Raw genomic sequence first — 27331 nt, forward strand, 5'->3', positions numbered from 1 at the left:
CAAAGGTGTCTCAGAGCGGTTTACCTTTTCCCTTCCCCTCCCCACAACAGACACCCTGTGAGGTAGATGGGGCTGAGAGAGCTCTTGACAGAAACTGCTTTTTTTCAAGAACAGCTCTTATCAGAACTATGGCTTGCCCAAGGTCATCCAGCCAGGTGCAAGTGGAGGAGTGGGGAATCAAACCTGGTTCTCCCAGATTAGAGTCCGCGGACTTAACCACTACACCAAACTGGCTCTCAGTTTACCAAGGTGCTTTTCTAAGAAAAAGAGATTACAAAGGTGTTAATTGAAGACAACCACGGCCTGGCAGTGTCCCATTCCCCCCCCCCCGCTCTGCATTTTACTTAGCCCATGGGGGCAAGTGGATGTTGGAAATTTATCTCCATCTTGGATTGTACTGTTTTACTGTGGTTGTTGGTTTTTAATGCTTTTTTAAGTCCAGCATTATTGTATTTTTATTGGTGTAAGCTGCCCTGAGCCCTGCTCGCAGGGAAGGGCAGCCTAATAAGTATAACTTAATAAATAAATAATATATCAAGATGAAAGAGAACATTTGAAGTAGGATTTGTTTGGAAGTAATAGTCTTAGTCTACATTATTTTACTCTGTTTTGTGGAGCAGCACAAGTTTAATTGTGGTGGAAGTAACATAGGAGCTTCAGGTCCTATGGGTAGAAATCTGGGTAGAAATATTTTGAAATGAAACTATGTCGCTCTTCTTGTTCATACGGTCTTCTGTTTTTCAGTGTGTCATCCCCTATTATTTTGTGGTCTTTGATAGGACAACTTGATTGCTTTATTGTAGAAGTAGGCATTCATAAATGAATTTAATTAATTCAGAAACTAATTTGCGTGATAGTCGAATGTAGGCTCACAACTTTAATGCTAGTAGCTCACGAAGTAGAATTTTTGCTTGCAATTTTCCATACCTTAGAGGGAACATTGCATCCTCAGAAACTGATTTTGCTGACAATGTGTGGAGGAGGGAGTTCCTGCTTCCCCCCAACAGCCTTTTCCCTGATTCTAAAGAACCCCCAGTGCTCAAACTAATCCAAAGACGTTTTGTTTCTGACAAGAATACTTCTCCAGTCAGCCATTTTGTGGAGCCTTTCCACAGGGGTTTCCCTCAGGCTTTTCTCGCTATGGGTTATTGGCTGCAAGTCAATAAAACACTTTTAATTGGCACTATTCTTAAGCAACTCCCCATCACTCTTGTATTCCCAAGGTATGCTTCAGTAGTGCATGTTCAGAATTGACTTAGCAGAGAATGCTGTCCCAGCCAAAAAGCTGAGAAGCAATATGCTCAGAATTGGCACAATTGTAAGTTATTTGACCTTAAGAGAGAAACTGTTTGACTTTTTATAGACAGTGAGTGCAATTTTTTTTTACTTTCTGCTTACTTTTTGGCACATCTACAGATAGAAAAGAAAAACAAAAGAAAGCTATACCGTATACGGAACTATATTATAATGAACAAACTTATATACAAAAAAATCAAAGTATATTTTATTGTGTTGAATATCAATATCATAAAGGAATAGCGAAGGTTCTATTACAAATACCAACAAATTAGACATCAAAAGTGTCCATTCCAACACAGAAAATGCAAAGGAATCCATTAGCAGAAAAAACTTTTCCACAAGGTATGAAATACTCTCCAAGATTGTATCCTTTTGCAAAGTTCACTCCATCTCATCTGCATTCGGGTGATGAAGCATATGATGAATAAGGATCCAGATCCAACAGGCTATCAATAAAGGGCTGTTTCGAAAATTCTGATATGGAAGTATGCAGATGCTGATGGATTTTTGGAGGCTGCCTGTGTTCCGATATTAATGCACTTTGTAGCCTGTCAAGAAACAAGCCTTTCAGACATGTAAGTATTTGCATTAGTTAGTTAGATAGTAAGTTTTAGCTGAATGACGTGAGGAAAGCAGGTTAGTCTGATATCAACCACCTGTTAACAATCATTAGCTGATACAACTTGCTGCACCTGGGTATTGTCAAACCTCAGCATGACTAAGGAAAACCTTGACAGCCGAAGATCTAGATCACCACGTGCAAACCAATAATTAGAGTAGTTGACAGCTGAATTGCTATTTAGTAGGAAGCAAGCAGGCAGCAAAAAAGGGCAGCCGGATCCAGCCAGAAGCCAAGAGTCAGAAGCTAAGTCTGGAGGCTAGGAACCACGTGGATCTGCTCAAAGAAATGCTGGAGTGAGAGGGGCCGGGACGTTTGCAGGAGAATTCGAGCACCCTTTCAGGCACCACGTTGGATAAGACGAACAGCGACCTTGGCGTAAGGCTTTTAAGCCAGAAGGAGGGATGAGTATTCCCTGGCACCAGCTTCTTCAGTATTGCTGCTGCATCTGCTCAGGATAAGTAAACTTAGATAGACAGTTAGGTTTTCTTTGTTTGTGTTTGTGCATTGTACACTCCTCTTTTCCCTTACCAGTTTATTTTTATCTGTGTGTTGTTTTTGTAATAAATACATATATTTTTTTATAATTGGATTGAGTCACTGGCCCATCCATCACGCCTTCGGAATCGGTCAAACTATTAGAGTTATAAGCAGGTTATATCTTTTACTTATCACTACTGTGCTGGTTGAAATGACCCAAATTAAGGAAACATAGGCCGGAGTCTCTAAGGCAGCCCCGAGTGAGGGTGATAGCACAGAGGTGTTAGGGCGGGGTCGTGATAAAAGATCCCCATACCCAATTGCCTGTTCTTCTTCTTTAGGTGTTTCTGTTTTAACATGATAGCTTCAGTACAGTTGCCAAGAAGACAATGGCAGATTTAGGAAATGAAATGTGTGTATGTAATAAAAAGTCTTTCCAAACCCTGGAAGACTCATGCTGCTTCTGCATGCAAGAGGGTCTGGGAGGGAAAGGGTTAAGAGAATTCCCTCACTTGGGTACACTGGGCAGGTGGCCCCACCCTCCTCTTCTCAGTTGTTGAGCTGTCTTTGGCCCTCGCTTGCCTTCTGTGTTTCATCTTATATAGGACCTCTCTTCTTCTTCTCTCTTACCTGGGCTTGGAGCTGTAGCAGGTTAACCTTTTTGAACCTAATCTGTTCACAGTAGGTTAAATGTATCTACATGAATATGTCATGTAAGATGTGCTATTTTTGTTAGTAAAATTTCTTTCTCTTGTTACCATTGGAGTCAGATCATCTTTGTAATTGGTTTGAATATCTGATTTTAACATGGTATTTTAATATTGCATTTATATTAATTGTTGACGTGCTTTGTATGTATTGTTGGAATTTTATTTGCTTGTAAGCCGCCCAGAGCTGGCCTAGGCCAGGAGGGCAAGATAAAAATTAGAATAAATAAATAAACAAGCAGCATTTCCCCCTTAACTAGGAAATGTGGAGGATCGGGGATACTGTGTAAAGCTTCTGAGCTTCCAAGTCAAATAATTATTTTTTACATTTAACCCAGTAGGTAGCAGGTTTCAGCTTTGAATATTTCTGCACATAACCCACCCCCCATAACAGAAAACAAAGCAGGAAGAAAAGTTCGACCCCTCTCTTTGCTTGTGATGGCTACCATGCTTGTGATGACCATAAGTATGGTCAACTTTAAAAGGGGATGACCGATTCATGGAGGATAGGTCTATCGGTGGCTACTAGCCATGGTGACTGAGGGGAACCTCCATGTTCAGGACCAGTAAACCTCTGAATCCCAGTGCCAGGAGGGGCAACATCAGGGGAGGGCCTTAGTCTCTATGCCCTGTTGTTGGCCGTCCAGTGGAACTGGTTAGCCTCTATGTGAGACAGGATGCCGGTCTAAATGGACCACTGGTCCAGTCCGGCAGGCCTCTTCTTATGTTGTTGTGTTGTACAGATGTTTCTATTTTCGGGGAACTTTTAGCATAGAGAAGCATTCAAAAATATTATTGTCCGTGATCATCTTCCTGTAGTCTATCCACCTGAGGTCTCTACCAGTGCTCCCTCTAAGCTGTGGAGTCTTGTGAGCAAAACTTCTACTTTGCGTGGCATTAAAGTTGTGAGTGAGCACTTTGGCTACTACAGAAATTCGCTCTGAAGCCATCCTTCCTGAGCTAAGACAAAGATGTGTGAGCCAGAGGCTAAAGAACTGTGAGCTAGCTCACACTGACTCAGCTTAGAGGGAACACTGGTCTCTACCACCCCATCCCTCTGTATGTGTAAACTGGGCCTAACTTGTTGAATGAACTAGCGGTAGTATTACATGAGGGTAAAGAAGAAAATGGTTTCCTACTCACTATGCTGCCTGTCCACAGAAATCAAACCCCAATTACTCCTGCCTTCCAGCAGTGGATAAAAGACCAGCGCTTCATACAGCTGTTTCTACACAGCTGTTTCATGTTGCAGATTTTAATGACTCTCGCTGCCAAAACCGCAGAAACTGAAAATTCTTCCCATTGCTTCCAGTCTGATTTCACACAGCATCACCAGTGACTTTTTCATATAGCTCATCTTCTTAAAAATGTGATCCTTTGCTCTCCCAATGTGTTGTCATCTCACAGCGTGAAGCGGAATGAGCTTTTGGTGCTGGAATGCCCGAAAGTGTTGCTGATGTGGTTTTGGCAAGGAGAAGGAAAAAAGGCACGTCGACGTCTGCAAGCATATTCTCCTCTGTTCTTGGACTGGGTCGGTACTTGCCTTTGCAGTTGGTTGGGTAGTTGGTTGAGAGCTGTCAAATATAAGGCTAAGGACTATGATCCCTGGAAAGGGCTGTGGCTCAGTGGCTGAGCACCTGCTTGGCATGCAGAAGGTCCCAGGTTCGATCCCTGGCATCTCCAGTTAAAAGGGGCAGGCAGTAGGTGATGTGAAAGAACCTCTGCTCCTGAGACCTTGGAGAGCTACCACCAGGCTGAGTAGACAGTACTGACCTTGATGGACAAAGTGTCTGATTCAGTATAAGGCTGATTCATGTGTTCGTGGGCATGTGATCACGTCACGTGCAGCACAAATACTTGGTACTCTTTTAAAGTGTTTTAATGCACTGCTGAGTTAATACTGAAGCTGGCTGGAGCAAGAGGTTCAGGGGCTGGGCGGGCCAGGGGTTTCTGGTGCCTCAGGTGAACTGTGGCTTTGTCATCCCACCCTCCCCGTTCATTAGAGAGGAAAGTGAGAAGTCATCCCTTTGAACCTGTATTGAAGGGACAGGGCATTTATTTCTCCATATCGATGGCAATCCCTGGCTAGTAGGCCAGTAATCTGACTCAGTGTAGAGCAGTGCCTCCTCCGCTCACTATAGACTTTTAGGTACCCCTCGAGTTCAGTAGCACCTTAAAGACCAACAAGGTTTCTAGAGTAGAAGGAGAAAAAGAAGAGGAGATTGGATTTATCCCCCGCCCTTCACTACCCGAAGGAGTCTCAGGGCGGCTTACAATCTCCTTTCCCTTCCCCTCCCCACAAGAGACACCCTGTGAGGTAGGTGGGGCTGAGAGAGCTCTTTCAAGAACTGCTCCTGAGAGAACAGCTCTGACAGAGCTATGGCTTGCCCAAGGTCATCCAGCAGCTGCGAGTGGAGGAGTGGGGGATCAAACCTGGTTCTCCCAGATTACAGTCTGCACACCTAACCACTACACCAGACTGGCAGAGAAAGCTTTTTTGCTTGACCTCTTGCCTATGCCAGGATTATTAGCAAAGCTGTGTCAGTTGAATGACAAGAAGCCTGTCAATCATAGCATTGACTTTCTTCATTGGCCCAAACAAGAGAAGGCAGGAATGGAGCATTTTCCCTCTAATGTTTCCTGCACATCTACGAAATAGGTGTTGTGTTCTATCTCTGGATTCATGAGGACTACTGATAAACCTTTTAAAAGAAATGCAAGCTGGGAACCCCCACTGAACTAACTACCCCCAAACTGCACTGCGTGGTGTGCCCAGAATTCACACAAAACCCAGACAATGGGTCCATATGATAATGTTACTTGATTAGGCCAGCTCTGGTGTCCTGAGACCTTGCAAAGAGAAGAAAAAGAGATTGGATTTATACCCCACTCTTCACTCGGAGTCTCAGAGCGGTTTACAATCTCCTTTCCCTCCCCCTCCCCACAACAGACACCCTGTGAGGTGGGCGGGGCTGAGAGAGCTCTTTCCAGATCTGTCCTTGAGAGAACAGCTCTGACAGAGCTATGGCTTGCCCAAGGTCATCCAGCAGCTGCAAGTGGATTACAGTCTGCACACTTAACCACTACACCAAACTGGCTCTTTGTCGCCCGGGCTTGTATTACACTGCAAGCCCTAGCACCTGACCTCGCCAAGAGAAATCAATCAGATTGGGCTGTTTAAATTTGGAAGTGTTCTCAAAACCTCACTAAGCCCCAGTGCCGTTTGGGGAGGTTTGCGTGAGAGAATTCCACAAGCTCAGGCTGACTTCATAGATATGCTTCTAACATTGCATGAGAGAGAGACAGGCTGGAGGATTAGGACTGAATAAATGTCTCAAGCTATTAAAAGTAAATAATGAAGAGATTATGAATCTAACCACTGGGGAGGAAAACTGCAGGCAAAACAGACAGTGGGTAATCCTTTCTGGAAGCTACTAGTTCCGTCTGACTGTTTGGAGACAGACATACTTTTTAAAAATTGTCTTGTTCAGATGAATAGCTATGTTTATTAGATTAACCAAGAGGAAAGAAAACATAATTTAAGTCCTGTTACAAAGTTAATTGTCACTGTGCTGTAAAATGGCATTAATTGTTCCATAAGATGCTAAGAGCACGCCAGATATCTGTCAATGATTGTCTCTCTGAACTTTCTTGATACATATGTATATGATGTATTAATTCATTATTCAAATATGCAACATTGAGCTGTTCCTATTGGCTTGGAATAGGATGTGATTTTTTTTTTTTGCCATTATTATTCTAGCTGTTGTAAGGAAGTTCTGTACTAAAACAAAATGTTCCTTATTAACATAACCTTTCAACAAATCCAAAATAATTGCTTCCAGAAATAGTGGGATTCCATAGCTGACAATCAACTGGATGTATTTTGCCTTTCCCCCAAAAGACTTAACAGTCCAGTCCTCAACAGAAGTACCCACCTACTGAAGTCAGTGTGTTTAGGAGAGGTGTATAGAGAGGGAGAGACTCTGTCAAAATTCTGATCTGTAAATGGGTCAGTTATAATTCGTTAATTCTGAGTGTGGTTGTGTTGGGTTACTCCCCACAAAACTGTATATGACCTGTGATTTGTCCCCAGAAGAATGCTGAGATCAGCTGATAACAACTTAAGAACATAAGAGAAACTAATGTTGGATCAGGCAAATGGCCCATGTAGTCCAACACTCTGTCACACAGTGGCCAAAAATACCAGGTGCCATCAGGAGGTCCAGCAGTGGGGGCAGGACACTAGAAGCTCTCCCATTGTTGCCCCTCCCCAAGCACCAAGAAGTTCTCCCCTTGCACAATGCAGGAAATTCACAAATACCCCCCACCTCCAGTGACCCCCCCACTTTCATGCCCAGAAGGTGACAAAAAACCTCCAGGATCCCTGGCCAAACTGGTCTGGAGAAAATTGCTCCCGACCTGGTGGAACTCTCTGCTGAATAACATCAGGGACCAGCGGGATCTGATGCTATTCCGCAAGGCCTGTAAGGCAGAGATGTTCCACGAGTCTTTTAGTTGAGGGCAGCAACAGGAGGTTAAGACTGGCACCCTTTCTCTCTCTTTTCCTCTATGGCCCCCACATACCCTGCCCTGCCCTGCTGTGCAGGATAGTGGTGTGGCCGGCAATGGAGGACTATTTATCGTCATCCTGATTTGTTCTAATTTCATGTTTATTATTTGTGATTTTAATTATATATCAACTGTATTTTTATTTATAGTGTTGTAAATCACCCAGACAGTGGTTAGACAGTGTTATCGATGCAACGAACATGAAATTAAGTGAACTCCGGAGCACGATGGAAGACAGGAGGGCCTGGTATGATGTGGTCCATGGGGTCATGAAGAGTCGGACTCAACTGTGCGACTGAACAACAAAAACAAATCACCCAGAGCCTGCCCTGCAGGGTGGGCATTTCATAAGTTTAATAAAGGGGGGCAGTACAGAGTATGAGAGGCTGTTATTTCCCCCCCCCCCCCACGCAAAACCGGACGCACTGACAGTTTGTGCCAGTATTGGAATAAAATTATGGGTTGTATGTAAGGTTCTGTCCCAAATCCATGGTGGTATACTTTCTGTAGCAGATGAACCCGTGGTGATAAGAGTGTGTCTGATGCTCTGCCAGTGAGCTTCCCAGTTGGACCTGGTCAATGTTGGACAGTGACCTCTGGACTGAATGAAAGGGACGTATGATCTGAGCCATCACACAAATGCATCTTATATGCAATAATGGTTAGGGCTGGCAGGGCTGCTGCTCAGAGAACTCCTGCTGGCTGCCTCAGCCCCCCCCCCCCCCCCGGAGGTAAGATTATATGAGACTTTGTGAAATAAGTGTAAAATGTTTGTACTTTATGAAATATTAAGTGGCTTAAATGGCAGTTAAAATGTTTGTATGAGACTTCCTGTAGTGGCTTTTTGTTCCTGAGGAAGGACCAGAAGTCCGAAACACTGAACAATACCTAGGAAAAGTGTTGATATCTATTCCAGACTTCATTGTTTCCCTTTGAGAAATTTCTATTCTGGACTTTGTTCTTTCCCTTTGGGATATTGTGGACTTTTGAATTTTCCTATGATGGATTACATGTGTTGAATTACCTTTGTGTTGAAGTCTCTTTTTGTTAACTTTGGTGCGGGTTTGTGCAGTACACAGTAGTTATTTGCTGTTTTTTTGGCCATTGTTTACTGTGGACTGTATTATTGTTGTTGTTGTTGGCAAAACCAGAAGTGACATCATGTCAGAGGTAACACTCTAGGACTCCTCCAAAACTCTGTCTTTTTGTGGTTTCACACCAGAAGTGACATCATGCATCACAGCAATACACATTTCCTTTCCCCTCCCCTCAGAATCCTCATGCAGGGTGCCAGGGTGGTGTAATGTAGTGATTAAGAGTGGTGGACTCTATTCCCCACTCCTCCCTATGAAGCCCACTGGGTGACCTTGGGCCAGTCACAGTTCTCTCAGAACTCTCTCTCAGCCCCACCTACATATCAAGGGGCCTGTTGTGGGGAGAGGAAGGGAAGGCGATTGTAGGCCACTTTGAGACTCTTTGAGGTAGAGAAAAGCAGGGTATAAAAACCTACTCTTCTTCTTCTTCCAGCTGTGTGTAGCCATTTACTGAGGTCTCTGAAACTTACAATATAGCGCAAAAACCACTAAGCTGTGTATTTGAAGGCTTAGTTTCGAACATCTACTCAGGCTGCTTGTCATTGTGGAAACAAACGGGTCTGCCTTATTTCATGTTCCCCGTAATTCCGTATTTAATGAATTGCCTTCCCTTTCTCCCCCTCCCTCCGTATTGTCAAAAGCTCTGTGGACTGTATCGGAGCTTAACGATTATGAGGTTTGGCAAGACTAAAATTAATTTCTCATGGCTCTGTTTTGAGCTGGGCTTTTCAGTCACGATTGCAGGAGAAGAAGGTTGGAAGGGTTGTGTGAGGAGAAAACAGGGCTCTCTCGGTGTTCTGTTGATTTTTAGGTGTTTTTTTTTGTAAAGAACGGGGGGAAACGTAAATGACTCTGTATGAGAGTTGTTCTGTCATTTTCTTCCCTAGGAGCTGGGATTTTTGGTGCCGTTTTCATTCCATCTGGATCTCGTTTCGACAATTAAAAACTTACAGGGCTCCATATTACACTGTGGGCGCCCGAGGTACAAACTTGAATGCTCAGTCCCTCTGCCTAGTTCAGGGAGAATTCTGACCCCTCCTCCTTTGTAAAGTGATTTAATTTAAAGTAGGCGATTTGCTGCACTACTAAAGGCAGCATAACGTGGCAGCGAGACAAGCGGCTGTGTGAGGCTTTGAGGTTGGCAAATTGCAAATTGCGTGCGTTGGTGCGTAACCCCTGCTGATTGATTTTTCTTGGAACGGTGTCACCCGTCTGGGAATTCCCCCTCCACCCATCCAATTATTACGGTAGCTTTGTTGATACATGATGGCTTAATCTAGGTTTCCATCCCTGGTAATCTTTCCGATGCTCAATGGCTGGGAAAACCAAGGGATTAGAAATCGGGGTTTGCAACAGGGTGGATTTGCTCAGATGCCATCACCGGCTGTCAGAAATGGGTTCTTTTAACTGGTGCCACTTTGCAGACTGCCAGATACAAACTCTGGTTCATCCCTGAGGCTTAGCTCCTTTGGGAACAGCAGCCAACGGCAGGTCCCTGATAGAAGTACCTGATATGCAAATCACAAGATGTACCCAAATTGCAAGGTATCATAGTTCTGCCTACACAGTGTTGGTCGGGCCGCATTTGGAGTACTGCGTGCAGTTCTGGAGGCCTCACTTCAAAAACGATGTGGACAGAATGGAGCCAGGTGCAGGAGAGCGCAACAAAGATGATCAGCCTTCCACCCTGCACTGTTTTCCTAACTTGAAATGATTTGGGAAGTGCTGTTTGGGAAACCTGTCAGCTGACTTTGGCTGCAGAAACAGGAAGACCCAGCGAGCCCATGCCTCTCTGACAGTTGGAGAGGCACAGCTGCTCAAGTGGGCTCTGGAGGGAGGGAGAAGAAGGACCAGGAGGGATGGGAAGTGATGGCGCAGGGCTAATTTGGTGGGTGGGGGGCGTTGCCCCGATATGCCCCACTGTGGCTATGGGCCTGGTTGGCATGATGCTGGTTTTGAAAAAGGCTAACCCCTGCCCCCTGGTCTGGCTTGGATCTTGTAGAGTGCGTAGAGATGTGAAGGCCCGGAAAAAAACCGGAAAAATTCGAGGGAAAACCGTTTTTTTCCCATTTTCCCCCCTGAAGCTTTTTTGTTTTTTTCTGAAAAATTGGAAAAATTGAAAAAAGAAAAGAAAAGAAATTGATTATGGAATGTTTTATTTTAACATGATAAATAAAATATTTTAAGACAAGGTGTTCAAATATTTTCCAAATCATTTCTAAAATATATAATGGTATCAGATTGATCTAATTTCTGTGCACTGAGGACAAGCAAGTCCTAGGTTACAAACTGAACTCTCCAATGCAAGAACAAGATGCATTTCTTCCTTTAGGAGGTGCGATTGTCAGAAGAAAATAAAAAGGTTTCAGTTTTGTTTTTGCATGTGGGTGGGTATTCTGTTTGTAATAATTGTTTGGGTACACTATATTTTTAATATGCTAGTTGTGATCATTTCATGCCAAGTAAAAATGTCCATAGTCATTTTTTATGTTCCTAAAGTAACAGAATGACTTTCAATCTAGAAAAAACAAAAAAACTAGCTAATGTAGCATTTTTTTCAATTTTTCCGAAAATTTCCGTTTTTTTCCGGAAAAAAAAACGGAAAACAACCGGGTTTTTTCCCGAGCTTCAAAATTTCCGGAAATTTTACATCTCTAGGAGTGCGTGCATAAAGATTCATGCAGATACAATTTTTATCAGCCTTCCCCAAAAAGCCCCCGAGATCTGATGCTGGAGATTGCCGGGCTCATGTAGACAGAAAAGCTGTGAATCCTGGGAGGGCTGCAGTGAGGAGGCACAATTCCTCCTCTTCCATCAGTAGGTCCTTTGTTAGGGCCGGCTTGGTTCCAGCCTCCTGAATGCAGCCCCCTGGACTACATGGTTCGCGTGAGTCCTGCAGTTTCCAGCATGAGCAGTCTCAGGCTGGGGCGGGAGCCGCTGGGGGAAGGAGGAGGATTGCTGTGCTTAATTGCCATGCAGGATTTTAGACAATCGTCCTAATTAACGTTTAAAAATATAATTTTATTTTAAAGTGTTCAAAACACTTCCTGTGTGTAATCAGCCCTGCAAAAGATTGCCTATGGAAGCCGGAGGCTGAGAGTTCATGCTGTATCTACAATTGCCTGGTGCACAAACCTTGTGACAGTTATCTAAAGGTAAAAGGGACCCAGCTTCTGTGAAGTGCACCTTGCGCGTCTCTGCATGAACCAGTTTTCGAAGTATGCCTCCAAACTGAAAAGAGGCAAGGCCAGATCAAGAACTTAGAGGCACAGTGGGAAGTTTTCTTCTTCCTCTGTGTTGTAGACATTAGATTCCATGTCAAAAATGAAGTCAAATGAGGAGGAAGTTCTTGTATTTTATTGTAATTAAATATGGAAAACAGTTAGGCCAAAGAACCCATCTAAACGGACTACTTTCTTCTCAGTATAATCAGGAAACATGCTTCAATTAATAGGAAAACAATAAGACCAAATAGCTAAACAACAATTGACAACTTTCTTCTTTTTCTTATTCATCTTCTTGAGCATATTCTGAACATATTCAGGAAATACATAAAGTTAAATACTTAAAATGACCTCATCATACCATCATCATGGGAATAATATTCAAACAGCATAATTGGTTACAAAAGCTTAAACAACATTTACATAAAAATCTCCTTATTTGTCAAATGTAAGTAAGGTGTTTCTATGCAATAGCGTCACATATTTACTTGACATGACCTAAGGCATATCGGCTAAAGCTTGTTCTTCCCCAAACAAAAGTATTCATTACTGATACGAGACTAAAATCCTATCTGATCCAGACATTGAAAGGTTTGCCCCAAGAACTACAGAATCATGAACTTTGTACCATTATGTTGTCTGCTAACAGTATCAGACCTACAAGAGGAAAGCCTTCTATATAACAGGCCTTTCTAACATCCTAATAAAATATTACTGAAAGAACAAATCTATAAAATCTGTTTAGGTTCCTAGGAGGCTTTCGTTCTTCAATCCCTTTCCTATTTGATGTGGTTGGGGAGTTGCTACTGTGGAACCTATGGGCTTGTGCCTTTTCAACAAGGTGACAAAATGGCCGTTCACTGTCTGAATCTGAGCCTTTAGCATTGGCCTGGGGCTCATATTGTGCTCAGTGTGTGTAGAATCTGAGAGGCTTGATATAAGTTGAACAGGGAACTTAAAAGGGAGATATGATGCTTGTAACCTTACTGAAAGAATGCATCTTTCTTGAACTCCAGGGCACGCTCTGCTACCGAGCAATTACAAGGATGGTCTTTGTAATCTGAGCTCTGTGTAAATAATCTCATTAATGGGGCAGCACGAAGGCTAGTTAAAACTCTCCCAAACAGTAAATGGGAGAAATGGAATAGATGCAGTGCCTCTGATGGACAGATCATTTGTTTAGAATGTTTGCAAGTGTTCAGATCTCAGACAGTTTTCATGAATTGCCATTTCACAGGGGTTAGTCTGTTGCAGAAAAAATAAGCAGGAGTCTTGTGGTACTTTAAAGATAGCAACATTTTATGCTACCTTTAGGCTCCATGGAGTAGAGCGCAGTTCTTCAGATGATAATGAGAGGGTACTCCCTCTTTTGTCATTTTATGTCTCTAGTTTTTTTGCCGGGGGGGGGGGCAAGGGCCCCTGAAATGGCATGGTCAAGGGCCCCTGAAATGTAGAAAATTGAGAGTGAATTATTACTCCAATACTGGCCTGTCTACATGACCTCTCCGTCTGTTTCTGGGCACAATTCAAGGTGGCATTGTTGACCTTTAAAGCCCTCTATGGTTTGGGGTCAACATACCTGAAGGACTGCTGTGGACTCCCTTATGAATCTTTGGGTGCTCCCCAACAGAGATTAGATGGGTCGCGGCACCAAAAGTCTGGAATGCTGTCTCAAGGAAGACTGGTCTGTCTCCTTCTGTCCCCATATTCTGCAAGTGGCGTGAAGTTTTTGTTTTGTTTAGTTTTACTTGGTGTTCCAACACTGATCCTTCCTGCCTGCCCAGTGTTTTAACTGTAGCTTTTATGTTTTGGTATATGTATTTTTTGGAGCTGCGGTGGCTCAAGTGGTTAAGACGCTGAACTGCAGGCTGTGGAAGGTCGGTAGTTCAGCAGTTCAAGACCCAGGTGCCGCATGACGGAGTGAGCTCCCGTCTCTAGTTCCAGCTCCTGCCAACTTGGCAGTTTGAAAGCAAGAAATTGCAAGTAGATAAATAGGTACCACTTCAGTGGGAAGGTAACAGCGTTCCGTGCGCCTTGGTGTTTAGTCATGCCGGCCACATGACCACGGAAACATCTTCGGACAGTGCTGGCTCTTCAGCTTTGAAACGGAGATGAGCACCGCAACCCTAGAGTCGGATTCGACTGGCTTTCGAGCAAGGGAACCTTTACCTTCTGCTTTTAACTGTTTTAATATTGTGTTTTTTTGTTGGTCTTCATGGTCATTGTGGTGTGATTTTATTATGTATGTTTCAGTTTATTAACCACCTTGATGACCCTTAAGACGGCTGAAAGATGAAATATAAACTGTCTGAAAGATGGGGTATAAACTACTTTCTTCTGCCTGCTTTTCGCAGGGAGCAGAAAGCAGTGGTTTGAATAGCTCCCAGCCATTTAAACCAGACAGCTGAGCAGCAGAAAACTCCCCACCGCTCAGCTCTATTTCATGAAGAGCCATGAACTGCACCAAAATTTGTGAAAGTTCTTGGTGGTTCTTCAGTTCGTAAACATTGCTTCACAAACTATGAACTGGCCAAAATTTGTGATGAACTTTAGTTCATCAGCAGGTTCGTGCCCTTCCCTAATCAGAAAGAATTCAGAGGCTGTATTTTGTTTAGCTAAACTGTGTATATAGTTCAGTTATGCTAAACTGTTTAATACTTTTATTGGGTTGTTTTGTTAAAGTTATAGTGAAATAACAGGATTTGGGATTAACATCTGAAGAAGTGGTCTATAGTTCCCCAAAAGCTTATATTGCAATATAGTTTTTTTTGTCTTCAAGATATCACTAGATTCTTGTTGGCTTTTGTGGCATAGATACCTACTGCAGATAACTGAAATACAGTATTTTTTGAATCTGGATGTAGGGAGTTGAAAAATATTGGTATTCCCAGTTATCTGGTTCCAAGTACCAGTTTAGTATTTGGATTTTGCTCATGATTCTGGCTCTATTATTCACTATGGGGAATCTTGGGGGGGGGGGGGAGGCGGGTGGGGGGGGGGGAGGCTGGTTAGGCTGGTTTTAATCGAATGGCATGAAAATTGCAACAAAGCCAAACCAATTTAACAAGGAAGGCAGTTGCAAGCCCAACAAATGTCAAACCAGAGAATCCAATCCAACTTAAACTGGAGAATCCCAACCCAATGTCGAATCTGAGAATCTAATGCAACACCACCCCCTCCTGCAAACCAACTTGAGCAAAAAACTCAGTGTTGCAAGATCAATAAAACCAATTTCAAAGGACAGAATCCAACCAAACAAACCTGGCAATCCAATACCAAACACTGGCAAGAAGACACTGACACACAGTAGAATTAAAGAAAGACCATCCTGTGATCCTTAAAGCGTTGGCTCCTGCTATTCCTGGTTAATGCCACATATTTTCAGGATTTTTCAGGACACATTTCCCAGCATCTCAGAAAATCCCAGACACTAGAATATATCTGGAAAATACCGATAAGGTATTTTTGGGATGTATTTGGCATGAATATGTCTGAACACACATCCCCCACCTGTTTGACACCCGATACAAGTTTTGTCTTTTTGGCTTGTTTTCCTTCTTTAAAGTGCAGGACTACCAGTTTTGATCTGCAAAGCAATGCAAAGTGTAAAAACACCTCCACCCCTTTCTGTGCAGCTCCACACATAGCTGTAATTTGACTGTAAGGTGCTTTCACACGTGCACTGAATAATGCACTTTCAATCCACTTTGCAACTGGATTTTACTGTGTGAAATGGCAGAATCCATTTGTAAATGGTTGCTGAAGTGGATTGAGACTACATTATTTAGCATGCGTGAAAGCGCCTTGTAAAAGGTACTGGGAGGATCCTGTCACAGGGTCCCTCCAACATCTTGGCTGTGGTCACACACGCTAAATAATCCACTTTCAATTCACTGTCTATCCCTTTGCAACCAGATTTTACTGTGTGAACTGGCAAAATCCAGTTGGAAAGTGTTTTGGAAGTGGATTATTTCATGTGTGTCAACAGCCCTTGTCTACTTTGAGGCTTCAGCAGATTTCCAGCTGCCTTCACCTTGAAGTACATTTTCTTAACAGCTGCAGTGGAGTCAGCCTGTTCTCTGGTGGTGGAAAGTGCTGTCAAGTCACAGCCAATTTATGACTACCCCACAGGGTTTTTCAGGGCAAGAGGCGTTCAGAGGTGGTTTGTCATTGCCTCCCTCTGTGTAGCAAACCGGGACTTCCTTGGTGGATCTCCCATCCTAGTATTAACCAGGGGTGAACCTTCTTAGCTTTTGAGATATGATGAAATTGGGCTAGCCTGTTCTCTGGTGATGTTTCAGTATTTGCATAGCACTTTTGGAGTGCTGAAAATACATTGCATACTTTTTTGCAATGATTCTTCAAACAACAATGTAAGATAGTCCTTTATTATCACCTCGCTTGTGGGGAGGAGATTTAGGTGAGATTTGAGTTGAGTACTTCCCCAACTCACATTCTTAGCCAGGATCCCTCACCAGTATCTCCTTGGATTAAAGAATGGATTAATCAGGGATAGAGAAGGCACACCTGTCTATTTCCTTCGGCTTCACACAAACACAGAATGTGCTACTTGACAAGAATTACAGCTGTCTAAAACTCTTAGTTTTTATGTGGAAGAAAAGATATGTTTCTAACCTTTGTGGCTGCAGAGATAGACTTGATGAAATGTGATGAAATGCAAGGAATGCCTAATGCATCAGTGAAGCTTGGGGTTGCTAGCCCTAGCTGATACCATGCCAGAAGAGTTTGGGAAGGGAGGCAGGAGCAAGCAATTTGGCATTGCACCAAGGCATCGCTGATGTTATTGCACTGGGGTAACGCTCTAGGATTCACTCCAAACTCTACATTAGGCCATAGAGGTTTTTGACACCTAGAGTGTAATGCTGAATTAGGGATGCCAGATGCAGTGCAGGGGGGTTGTCCCCCGGTTTTGGGCACTCCTCTCTACCCCCCCCCAAATTACCCCCCCAAGAGGCAAGAAGCTGGAAATAAATGCAACATGCCTACGTTCCGCAGTACAGTTCCGCAGGGCCTGTAAGACGGAGCTCTTCCGCCAGGCTTTTGAATAGGAGCCGCCACCATTACTGTTCCACTAATGCCCTATGATTTTCGCATATTGCTATTGCTGGTGCGGGCACTATTGGAGGGAACGGGACGTTTTTATGGGACAGCAGGGCAGTGGGATATGCACTGCTGTGATTGTCTAGCTATGCCATTGAAAACACCATCTTGGTTTAAAATCTTAACATCTGGAATTGAATAGGGGAGCACCGAAAATGTTTTTATGATGTCTATTTAATTGTTTTCAATTGTTGATTTGTAATTTAACATTTTATATTGTTTTATTGTTATTATCTGGCATTGTGCCCTGTTAGCCGCCCTGAGCCTTCGGGGAGGGCGGGATAGAAATCCAAATAAATAAATAATAAATAAATAAATACGTGACCCGGAAGTGCTGTAGGCATATTGAGGACATCAGGGAGCGACACTCTGGTTTTGGGGCAAAACTCTATGGTAGAAGCTATTTCTACCATAGAGTTTTGCCCAAAAACCAGAGTGTCATCCTCTGATGTCCCCAACGTGCCTACATTACTTCTGGGTCATGTAAGCCTGTCACATTTCTTTTCAGCATTCCTCCTGGCTTCTGGTAAGTTCACCCCCATCCCTGGCCAGCAGGTCCAAGGGACCTGGCAACCCTATGCTGACATGATGTCATCACTTCCAATTTCACACTGAGGGTGTGTTCAGACGTGACGTTTGAGCTGGTGTCGTTATGCTTCAGAAATGGATTTTATATGCACGATCACACAGTCAACATTTGCCTCCCGTCCCCAGCCATTGGTTTCCGGCTCAAAACTGCTTTAACCCGGAGTATTTTGTTACCAGGTCCCAAAGTGATGTTTTCTCAGCTAACATGTTTAAAGTCGCATTTCCCCCCTGTGTGATCGCTCCTCCGGTTTCAAGCCACTTCCGGTTTAAACCCCCTCCCAGCTGGAAAGCTGCCCGAGGCTTCCGCTTTTCACCTGTCATTTTTTTACACGTTGGCGATGTGCGCATAGGCAGAGCTCCGCTGCTGTGTTTAGAAAACCGACATTTAAACAGTCCCTTGTTTCAGAGTTTAGATGAGTTCGGTATCTTACGGAGGCCATTTTCGGGTCAAACTTTTAAAGGGAAGTCTTTTGTTGGAGGAGTTGGATTGATTCGCCCTGGTGGTTCTGCACATGCGCCATGATAGTTCCCCCCCCAATCTATGGAGGGGGGTGCCTATGCACATGTGCAAACTGAGATTTTTTTTAAAAAAAAAAACGCCAACACACGCTCCCGCGCGTCGGTAGTGTAGACACTGGGGGGGTGATGTGACTGCGCGGTGAGGCGGGATAAGGGAGGTAAGTGTGATCATGATTATCCAGATCAAATATAATCCAGTTAGAACCGGATCAGTTTAACCCGCTCTCAGCATGCCGTCTCACCGCACCCTGAAATCAACATGTGTCAGCATGATCCTGAATTCTACCATCTCTCCCCCCCACTCTCTTGAGCAGTGTCAGGGAACAGGGGTTCAGGCTAGGAGGTGCCTCCCTAGTGAAGCTAAAGGGGTCATGTTTTGTGTGGGGTGTGGTGGCTAAGCAGAATGCCAGTCAGGCTTTAATACTTTCCATGGCCTCACCTACACATAGCACAATAAACTATATGCAGTGAGTGACTACGTTATATTCTTGTTTTAAAAGTTGCATAGGAGACACCTTGCAAATGATACGACACAAAGATAGGGATGAAACCCCTTTTAACAATGCAACATAGATCATCACTCCTTCACAAAAATTCCAGGTTTAGTCTGCAGCTAAACGAATTCCTGTAGCGCCAGCTGTTGTGAGTTAAGATATGACAGTATTGGTTTAGACGGATGGTTGATATGGCTTGGCATGCAGCACTCGAAGTACCCGCTGTTTTGTGTTAAATGGGCCCCTTGTGTCTATAACTGACATTAGTTATCAAGGCAAGCAAGCCCGAAAGAGAAACTTTTTTGGGCACATTTACTGTAACTTGGTCTCTGGGAAACAAACAGTCTTGCCATCTGCTAAAGTACTGAGGCTAGCCATGAGCCCACAGTTACGCAGTTACAGGGCCACATGTGAAGAAGACACCCTCTTGCCCCCAGTGTGTCCTTTGCAAGCCTCAGCCATCCAATGCTCCCTCTAAGCTGTGGAGTCTTGTGAGCAAGAATTCTACTTTGTGAGCTCCTGGCATTAAGGTCGTGAGCGAGCGATCTGGCTACTGCATACATTAGTTTGCTCTGGAGCCCTCCTTCCTGAGCTAAGACAAAAACGTGTGAGCCAGAGGCTAAAAAACTGTGACCTAGCTTACACTCACTCAGCTTAGAGGGGACACTGCAGCCATCTAAAGATGCCATTTCTCTTTCCCTTCCCTCTCCTGCTTGTACTAGTGACAACACTCTGCTGCTTCCTAAATTCCTAGAGTGGCCCCACTGGTGGACCTCCTGATGGCAGCTGGGTTTTGGCCACTGTGTGACACGGAGTGTTGGACTGGATGGGCCATTGGCCTGACCCGACATGGCTTCTCTTACGTTCTTATATCTCTCTTCATTCAAAGCCTTCCATGAAATCTACCCTTTCTGAGAAGCCGTAGCACCCCCACTGACCATGCTGATGGTGATTCTGCAAGATCTCAGTCAGCATCCTTCTCCTGCTTGCAAACCCTCCCAGTGCCCATGCTCAGTTCCCTGCGCCACCTGCACGCCCTTCCCCTGACAGCCCTGCCCCGTGTATGCAGCTGGGAGTGCTGCTGCTGTTGCTGCCATTGGGAGTGCCACCACTGTGCACCACCTACATGCCCTTCCTTAATGACACTGGGCAGTTGGGGGCATGGGTACCAATAGGTGGCAGTACCCAGGAAGGGACCAAATATAGAGGGCCATTGGGGGGGAGGTTTTGAGCAGGTGTCCCATTTCAAATACCTTGGTGTTATGCTTAGCCATAATCTTGTTTGGAAAGCTCAGGTTGCCTCAATTATAGAAATTGCTTGGGCTAATATAAATGGTTTTTGGGGGGGTTTACTCAAAAGGAAGGACAGTATGTACCCATAGCTATTAAGGCTTTTGATGTCAAGGTAATTTATCAGGCTTTGTTGGGGATAGGCTTTTGGAAAAATGGAATCTACAGATCATCTGCTTCTTCAGTTTTTTCCCCCCTCTGGATGGCAGGAGCACCTGGTTGGGTTGCCTCAGAGTAGAGTTTGGATAGCACTCCTTGGAGTCCAGGGCTTGGATTGGTGCCTTTAATTTAATTAAGAATGGAGCTTCTTTTCTCTGTGCCCAAAGCCCAGGATGGCCCAATGCATCTATTGAAAGAAGCTAAGCATGTAAGAGAAGCTATGTGGGATCAGGCCAATGGCCCATCCAGTCCAACATTCTGTCACACAGTGGCCAGAAATACCAGGTGCCATCAGGAGGTCCACCAGTAGGGCGAGGATACCAGAACCCCTCCCACTGTTGCCCCCCTCCAAGCACCAAGAATACAGAGCATCACTTGCCCCAGACATAGTGTTCCCTCTGTACCCTGTGGCTGATAGCCACTGATGGACCTCTGCTCCATATGTTTATCCAATCCCTTCTTGAAGCTGTTTATGCCTGTAGCCATCACTTCTTCTTGCAGCAGTGAGAACGTTGGCCTTTCCCTTGTTATGATTAGGAATATAGGCTATCAGGATGATCAGGAAGAGGGTAACTGACCTTGACCGTGCTAACGTACAAACCTGGACAAGGTGTGTAGGCGCTATTTCTGCAATTGGGATTTCTCCTTCTTTAACCCACCCTTCATATTGAAATTTTCTTACAAACCCCCAGTCTCAAGCACGCTTCCAGGCGTGCCGGACTGAGTGTTCTGCCAACTGCAGAACTGAGAGGGTGCTTTGCCAAAAATTCCATTTTCAGATTGTTTCTGTGGTTGTGTGGCAGGTGCAGCAGAGACTATAGACCATCTTATTCTATTTTGTGATGGATGGACTGTCCCCAGAGCTCTTTGGATTATTCCTGTCCTGGCTAGAGATCAGCTTTCTGCTGAGTCCTGGGTGACACCATTTTTCCTTAGCAGATTCTGATCCATAAATAACTTGATCTGCTGCCAAATTTTTGGCAAGGACGATCTCATTAAAACGCTCCTAAGGCGGGTTATAGTTTGTTGACTTTTATGGGGAAATTATGTATGAGTTTTATCTTGTTGTATGTTCTGTTTTATTCTGTCGTATGGGTTTTATGCTCAAGATCTTCGAGAGCCAGTTTGGTGTAGTGGTTAAGTGCGTGGACTCTAAACTGGGAGAACCCGGTTTGATTCCCCACTCCTCCACTTGCACCTGTCTGGATGACCTTGGGCAAGCCTTAGTTCTGATAAGAGCTGTCCTTGAAAAAGAGCAGTTTCTGTCAAGAGCTCTCTCAGCCCCACCTACCTCACAGGGTGTCTGTTGTGGGGAGGGGAAGGTAAAGGAGTTTGTAAGCTGCTCTGAGACACCTTTGGGTAGTGAAGGGCGGGGTATAAATCCAATCTCCTTTTCTTCTTCTTCTTCAAATGAGAATGATAAGGGAAGGGAAGGGAAGGTGACACAGGAGCAGTGTTCCCTCTAAGCTGAGTTAGTGTGAGCTAGCTCACAGATTTTTAGTCTCTGGCTCACACATTTTTGTCTTAGCTCAGGAAGGGATGGCTCCAGAGCAAACTAATTTATGCAGTAGCCAAATTACCTGCTCACAACTTTAATGCCAGGAGCTCACAAAGTAGAATTTTTGCTCACAAGACTCCATAGCTTAGAGGGAACATTGCACAGGAGGTGCATGGGTGGGGGTCAGCGGCAGTGCGCCTCATGTTCTGGGGCCACGGCAGCTGCTCCACGTCATGTTGTGCTAATGCCAATCCAGCTTGCCACCATCAGGCCTCAAAACTTTATTTTTAAAAAATTGCATAGGTTTGGCATGCAGGTAAATCTCTGCGTAGATGTCAGGTTATTAATTGTTTCATCATTTAAAGTCCTTCATGGTCTGGGACCAACATATCTTCGGGACCACCTCTCCTGGCATACCCCTGAATGAGCATTACGCTCTCTGAATAACAACACACTGACGATTCCGGGACCAAGGAGTATTCGCCTGGGTTTAACTAGAGCCAGAGCCTTCTCGGCTGTGGTTCCAGCTTGGTGGAAGGCGCTTCCAAGTGGGATCAGGGCCCTGCGGGACTTGGTACAGTTCCGTAGGGCCTGTAAAATGAAAATGTACCACCAAGCACGTGGGTGAGGTCAGTAGAATTTCCACCTATAGAGATTTTCCTGCCTTTTCCTCCCCCCTTCCCTCCCCCCCGGCAGTGTCGTAGTAATGTTTCTAATTTTTAAACTGGTATGTCTCTATTATGTTACGATTTGTTTAAGACCTGATGTGACCAAAGCTCCCTCTAAGCTGTGGAGTCTTGTGAGCAAAAATTCTACTTTGTGAGCTACCGGCATTAAAGTTGTGAGCGAGTGATTTGGCTACAGCATAAATTAGTTTGCTCTGGAGCCATCCTTCCTGAGCGAAGACAAAGATGTGTGAGCCGGAGGCTAAAAAACTGTGAGCTAGCTCACACTAACTCAGCTTAGAGGGAACACTGGTTGTGACTTGCTCTGAGCCCCATGATAGTGGGGGACAGTGTTCCCTCTAAGCTGAGTTAGTGTGAGCTGGCTCACAGTTTTTTAGCCTCCAGCTCACACATTTTTGTCTTAGCTCAGGGAGGAGGGCTCCAGAGCAAACTAAATGAGGCAGCAGCCAAATTGCTGGCTCACAGCTTTAATGCCAGTAGCTCACAGAGTAGAATTCTTGCTCACAAGACTCCACAGCTTAGAGGGAACACTGGTGGGGGAGAGTGGAATAAAAATCAAATAAACAAACAAACAAATCACAGTGTCGATTGTAAGGAAGTGTGGATGGGAGGGCTGCTTGAATTTTAGCCCGGCTGAAACCTTTGAGGGCAAAGCTAGCAACATAGCCAGGCTTTGCCCACCTTCTGCAACTTCAAGCATCAGCTAGCAGGGTGCAGTGGTTAGAGTGTCGGACCGGGATCCAGGAGACCCAGGTTCAAATCCCCGCCCTGCCATGGAAACTTGCTGGGTGACCTTGGGCCAGTCACGCACTCTCAGCCAAACGTACCTCAGGGTTATTGTGAGGATAAAATGGCGACAGGGCGGATGCTGTTGCAAGCCACTTTGGATTCTCATCGAGGAAGAAAAGCGAGGTATAAATGTAGTAAACAAATAAATAACCAAAAAGAAATCGGCTTGCTGCCTACTTAGCACATACGCCTTTAGAGGTGTCATTTTTTTAAAAAAAGCAAACTGTTTTGTTTCTGTTTTAATTCAGCATTTTTAGTAAAAGGGAAATGTCAGTTTCACTGGTTTTCTAAGATAAAAGCCAAACAGAAAGAATTGTTTAGTGGATCATTCACAATTGTAGATACTTTACCTAAACTCATCACAAGTAGTAATAATTCATTCAGTTTTCTGTACAGGTTCATTTCATTGTTTCACAACAGCAGCTAAGTAATTTGCTGTTGCAGTTAGCATTATTAGCACCAACTGTGTTTCACCGAATAGAAGGGAAAAAAGGAAGTGACTCTTGCGAAAGAATATTGGCAGGGGCTTGGAAAATGAGAATGTATTTGTCTGTCTGTCGTCACAGGAGGACTGTTCCATACGGGCTGACTAACTACCGGGGCAGTTTCCGCGGCAAAAGGTCTACGGGGCACCATCGTACGAGTGCGCATCCATCAAAATGGCCTCCGTCACGCTGCTCGTGCGCAGACAGATGCGACAAACAGTGCATGCATTTCTGCAGAAGGGCCCAGGGCAGCCAATGGTAAGAATTTGCGTTCCCCTCCCCCTTCTGTGCAAACCTGTCTTTGCTGTTATTGTTATTGTGAATGGTGCAGATTTTAAGCATTTCTTCCTGTCTTCAGTCCTTTACACAGTGCATAATCTAATTTATAAAACTCACTAACACAAGATGTGTAGGCCCCCAAAGCACATGCCCATAGCTTTGTGGGAACTGTTTTCCCATGATGCAACACACAGAAAACATGCAAATACTGGAGTTAAGTGGCCATTCCTGTTTGATTCCTGTTGTGTTTGGAGAGAGGCTGAGTGCTGATGGGGTGGGAAAGACTTTTGATTAGCCATGCCCGTGTGGTTCTAGTATTCATAAGGCTGGCAACTAGAGGAAAACTCTCTAGTGCTGGAAGGGGGTCCCTCTCCGGCAGCATTGTGATATTGCCGGCGATATGGCGACATCACCCAGAACTGATATCATCACATGGAGGTGCTGCTCTAGCATTTGCCTAAAACTCTATGTTTAACCATAGAGTATTGGGTGAATACTAGAGTGTTGCCCCTAGTCAGTGACATCACTTCTGGGTGGTGCTGGAAGACTGCTGTTAAACGGTGCAAAACTTAGCAGTTGGACATGGATGAGTTTAGTCTATGAAAAAAGCATGAATGTTAATATTTCTTTGCATTGTAGCATCGTGGAAGTAATGACGAGGGCTTGTCAAGTGATCATTGTTGACAGGGAAACAGTGAAAAATGGTAGATGGCGGCAGAGTATTGTGGTTGGGGAAATGATGTGGGGATGCACACATTTTGTTTTAATATGGCGGGGGACCTTCCATTATTCTCTTCTGCAGTAATAAGGAGCTACTGAACAGCACGGCAGAAACGGAGCCCCATCGGGAAAAAGACCTCATTCCTACTCAGTAGCCCTGGAGAATTCAGCTGCTTCTAAGTGGAGAGGTACAGCCTGTGTTTTAATTGTGGGTGGTGAGCAGAGGCATTTGGAGAACCTGCCAAATTAGTTTTTTTCAGGATTAAAAGGCGTACCAAGACTCAAGAAGCGGGCATGGAAAACCTGGATATGTGCTCTTTCAAAGGCCATATTTAATTCTCATCCCCCTCCCCTTCCCAAACCAGAATTGATGGAAAGAGCCATCATATCACAGCTGACTCACGGCAGCCCCATAGAGTTTTCAAGGCAAGAGACATTCATAGCTGGTTTGCCATTGCCTGGTATTCCTTGAAAGTCTCCCATCCAAATGCTAGCCATGGCCGATTCTGCTTAGCTTCCAAGATCTGATCAGATCAGGCTGGGCTGGGCTGGGCTATCCAAGTCAGATCTAAACCGGAATTCGTTTGCCTCAGTTACATGACGCTGCCTTTGGTCTGAAGGTCAGTGTTATCTTCTCTAACTGGAAGTGGTTCTCTAGGGTCTCAAGTAGACATCTGCCGTATCTTCAAAGACCTGTCCCATCTGTTTTTAAACTGGAGAGCAAACCTCGGACCTTCTGCGTGCCGAGCAGATGGTCTACCATGCAGCCACGGCTCTGCTCAAAAGCCTGGCACGTGTTATGCTATCTTTTCCTTATCTCAGAAAGGGGGAACCAAATTCAGCGTAGTGCACATTGAAAAGCAAGCGGGGCACTTTTCTCTGGCATGAGGAATCCTCCCCTAACACAGGAAACTCGCAAGAAGCTCTCTGAGTAAAAGGCAAGTGTCATTGCTAGTGGAACACATCTGTAGCCTCCAAGGATTGTTAGATTTGCTTCTTCTGTAATTAAATCCACCCACGAGTGATGCACATTTTCTGTTTACTTATTTAGGATTTTTTTTAAAAAAATTACCTTTTTTTACAGGGTGGCTCTTCATGCTGTTTGGCATATGTGGAAACTCCACAGGCTTACGTCTTGGAAATCGTCCTCTTTCCAAACCACGAAGTGTACTCCCTTGATGTGTGAGCAGCTGGACAAATCCTCTATTATGTATGTCCAGTGACTGACATTTCATTGTGTTCTTTGCCGAAAAGTGTGAAGCGATGACATAAAACTCCTCCCAGGTGGACACTTGTGGCCGGGTTCTCAAACGGGTTACCTAGAAGTAGGTGTTACCTTTTCCGTGAACTGATGCCATCTGGAAGGTGGAGAATTCTCCTTCTTGGACAACGTTGTACGGTACTGTTCTGGTGAGAGTCTTCTGCCAGCATACAGAACACAGTGGCCATTTCTGTCTGTTTGGAAAAAGAACTCTTTTTATTGCTGTTTTAAGGTCCAAACAACCAACCCAACCCACAAGACTTCCTTTACTACACAAGAGAGAGGGAAAAAAAATACTGTTTCACTTGCTTGTTTTCTACGTTTATTGTGAATGTCTAACTTTCTGCAGGCGGTTATCATGGCGAGATTGGTGCGTTAGAAAAAAAACTGGTTGTATTTTGGTGTCACTTTTATATACAGATACAAAAAAAAATCTCTTTTATTTTTATAATCTTATGCAAGCTTTTCTTTTGTATTGTATATTCAGTGACCAAAGAATTTAAATGACGAAATATCTATGCCGATCTAAATATGAATGGCTACTATTAATATCACTGTGCAAATATAGCGAGCTAACAGTATGCTGTGAGCATTTCATAGGCTGTTGGAATTAGGCACCAATTATCTGTGCACTGTAGTTTTAAAATAAATCTACAGGCTCCGTAGAGCTTATTGGATAGGAGTGAAAAGAGCTATTGTTCTGGCGAGTTTGAATACCAGTTTACCCATCCAGTTTCTGTATTTTGAAAGCCCGAGGTGTTAATAACACTTAAGCTAGATTTGAGTTCAGTAGGACCTTAGAGACCAACAGGATTTTGTGGGTATAAACTTTCAAGACAATATTGACAAGACAATATTGCTAGGAAGAGACAGTGAAGACAAATGTTAGGAAAAACCTGAAAAGAGGAAAACACAACATGAGATGGGTTGATTCAATCAAGGAAGCCACAACCTTTACATTGCAAGACCTGTGCAAGGCTGTCGATTCGGGATGGGCAAAAGGAAATGCAGAATGATTAAAATGTGGGATTGGCTGCCAGCGGATGCAGTGATGGCCACAAGAATAAACAGCTTTAAAATGGGATTAGATAGATTCATGGAGGATAGGTCTGTCAGTGGCTGCTAGCCATGGTGACTGAGGGGAACCTCCGCATTCAGAGGCACTAATCCTCTGAATCCCAGAGCCAGGAGACAACATCAGGGGAGGCCTCGGCCTCTGTGCCCTGTTGTTGGCCCTCCAGAGGAACTGGTTGGCCATTGTGTGAGACAGGATGCTGGACTAGATGGACCACTGGTCTGATCCAGCAGGGCTTTTCTTATGTTTTAAGGATGATGACAATAGGATGTTTTGGAGGACATTAATCCATAGGGTCACCAGAAGCCAGAAGCAACTTGAGAGCACCTCCCTCTCTCTCTCTCTCTCTCTCTCTCTCTCTCTCTCTCTCTC

The 27331-nt window shown here is 44.4% G+C and overlaps 1 protein-coding gene across 1 annotated transcript in view; it reads left to right on the forward strand.

Moving 5' to 3' along the window:
* LOC107109082 (endothelin-3-like) overlaps positions 1 to 26139 on the forward strand; it is a 64168-nt gene extending 38029 nt beyond the window's left edge. The window contains exons 3-5 of the mRNA XM_015409655.1: positions 23706 to 23882; positions 24706 to 24811; positions 25708 to 26139. Of these exons, the coding sequence (XP_015265141.1) occupies positions 23706 to 23882; positions 24706 to 24778 (250 nt within the window). The 3' untranslated portion in view covers positions 24779 to 24811; positions 25708 to 26139. The remainder of the gene's footprint in view (positions 1 to 23705; positions 23883 to 24705; positions 24812 to 25707) is intronic.
* Positions 26140 to 27331: the final 1192 nt, after the last annotated feature.

The sequence above is a fragment of the Gekko japonicus genome, unplaced genomic scaffold (genome assembly GCF_001447785.1).
Source record: "Gekko japonicus isolate JY-2015 unplaced genomic scaffold, Gekko_japonicus_V1.1 scaffold2994, whole genome shotgun sequence".
In the NCBI taxonomy this organism is placed as follows: Eukaryota; Metazoa; Chordata; class Lepidosauria; order Squamata; family Gekkonidae; genus Gekko; species Gekko japonicus.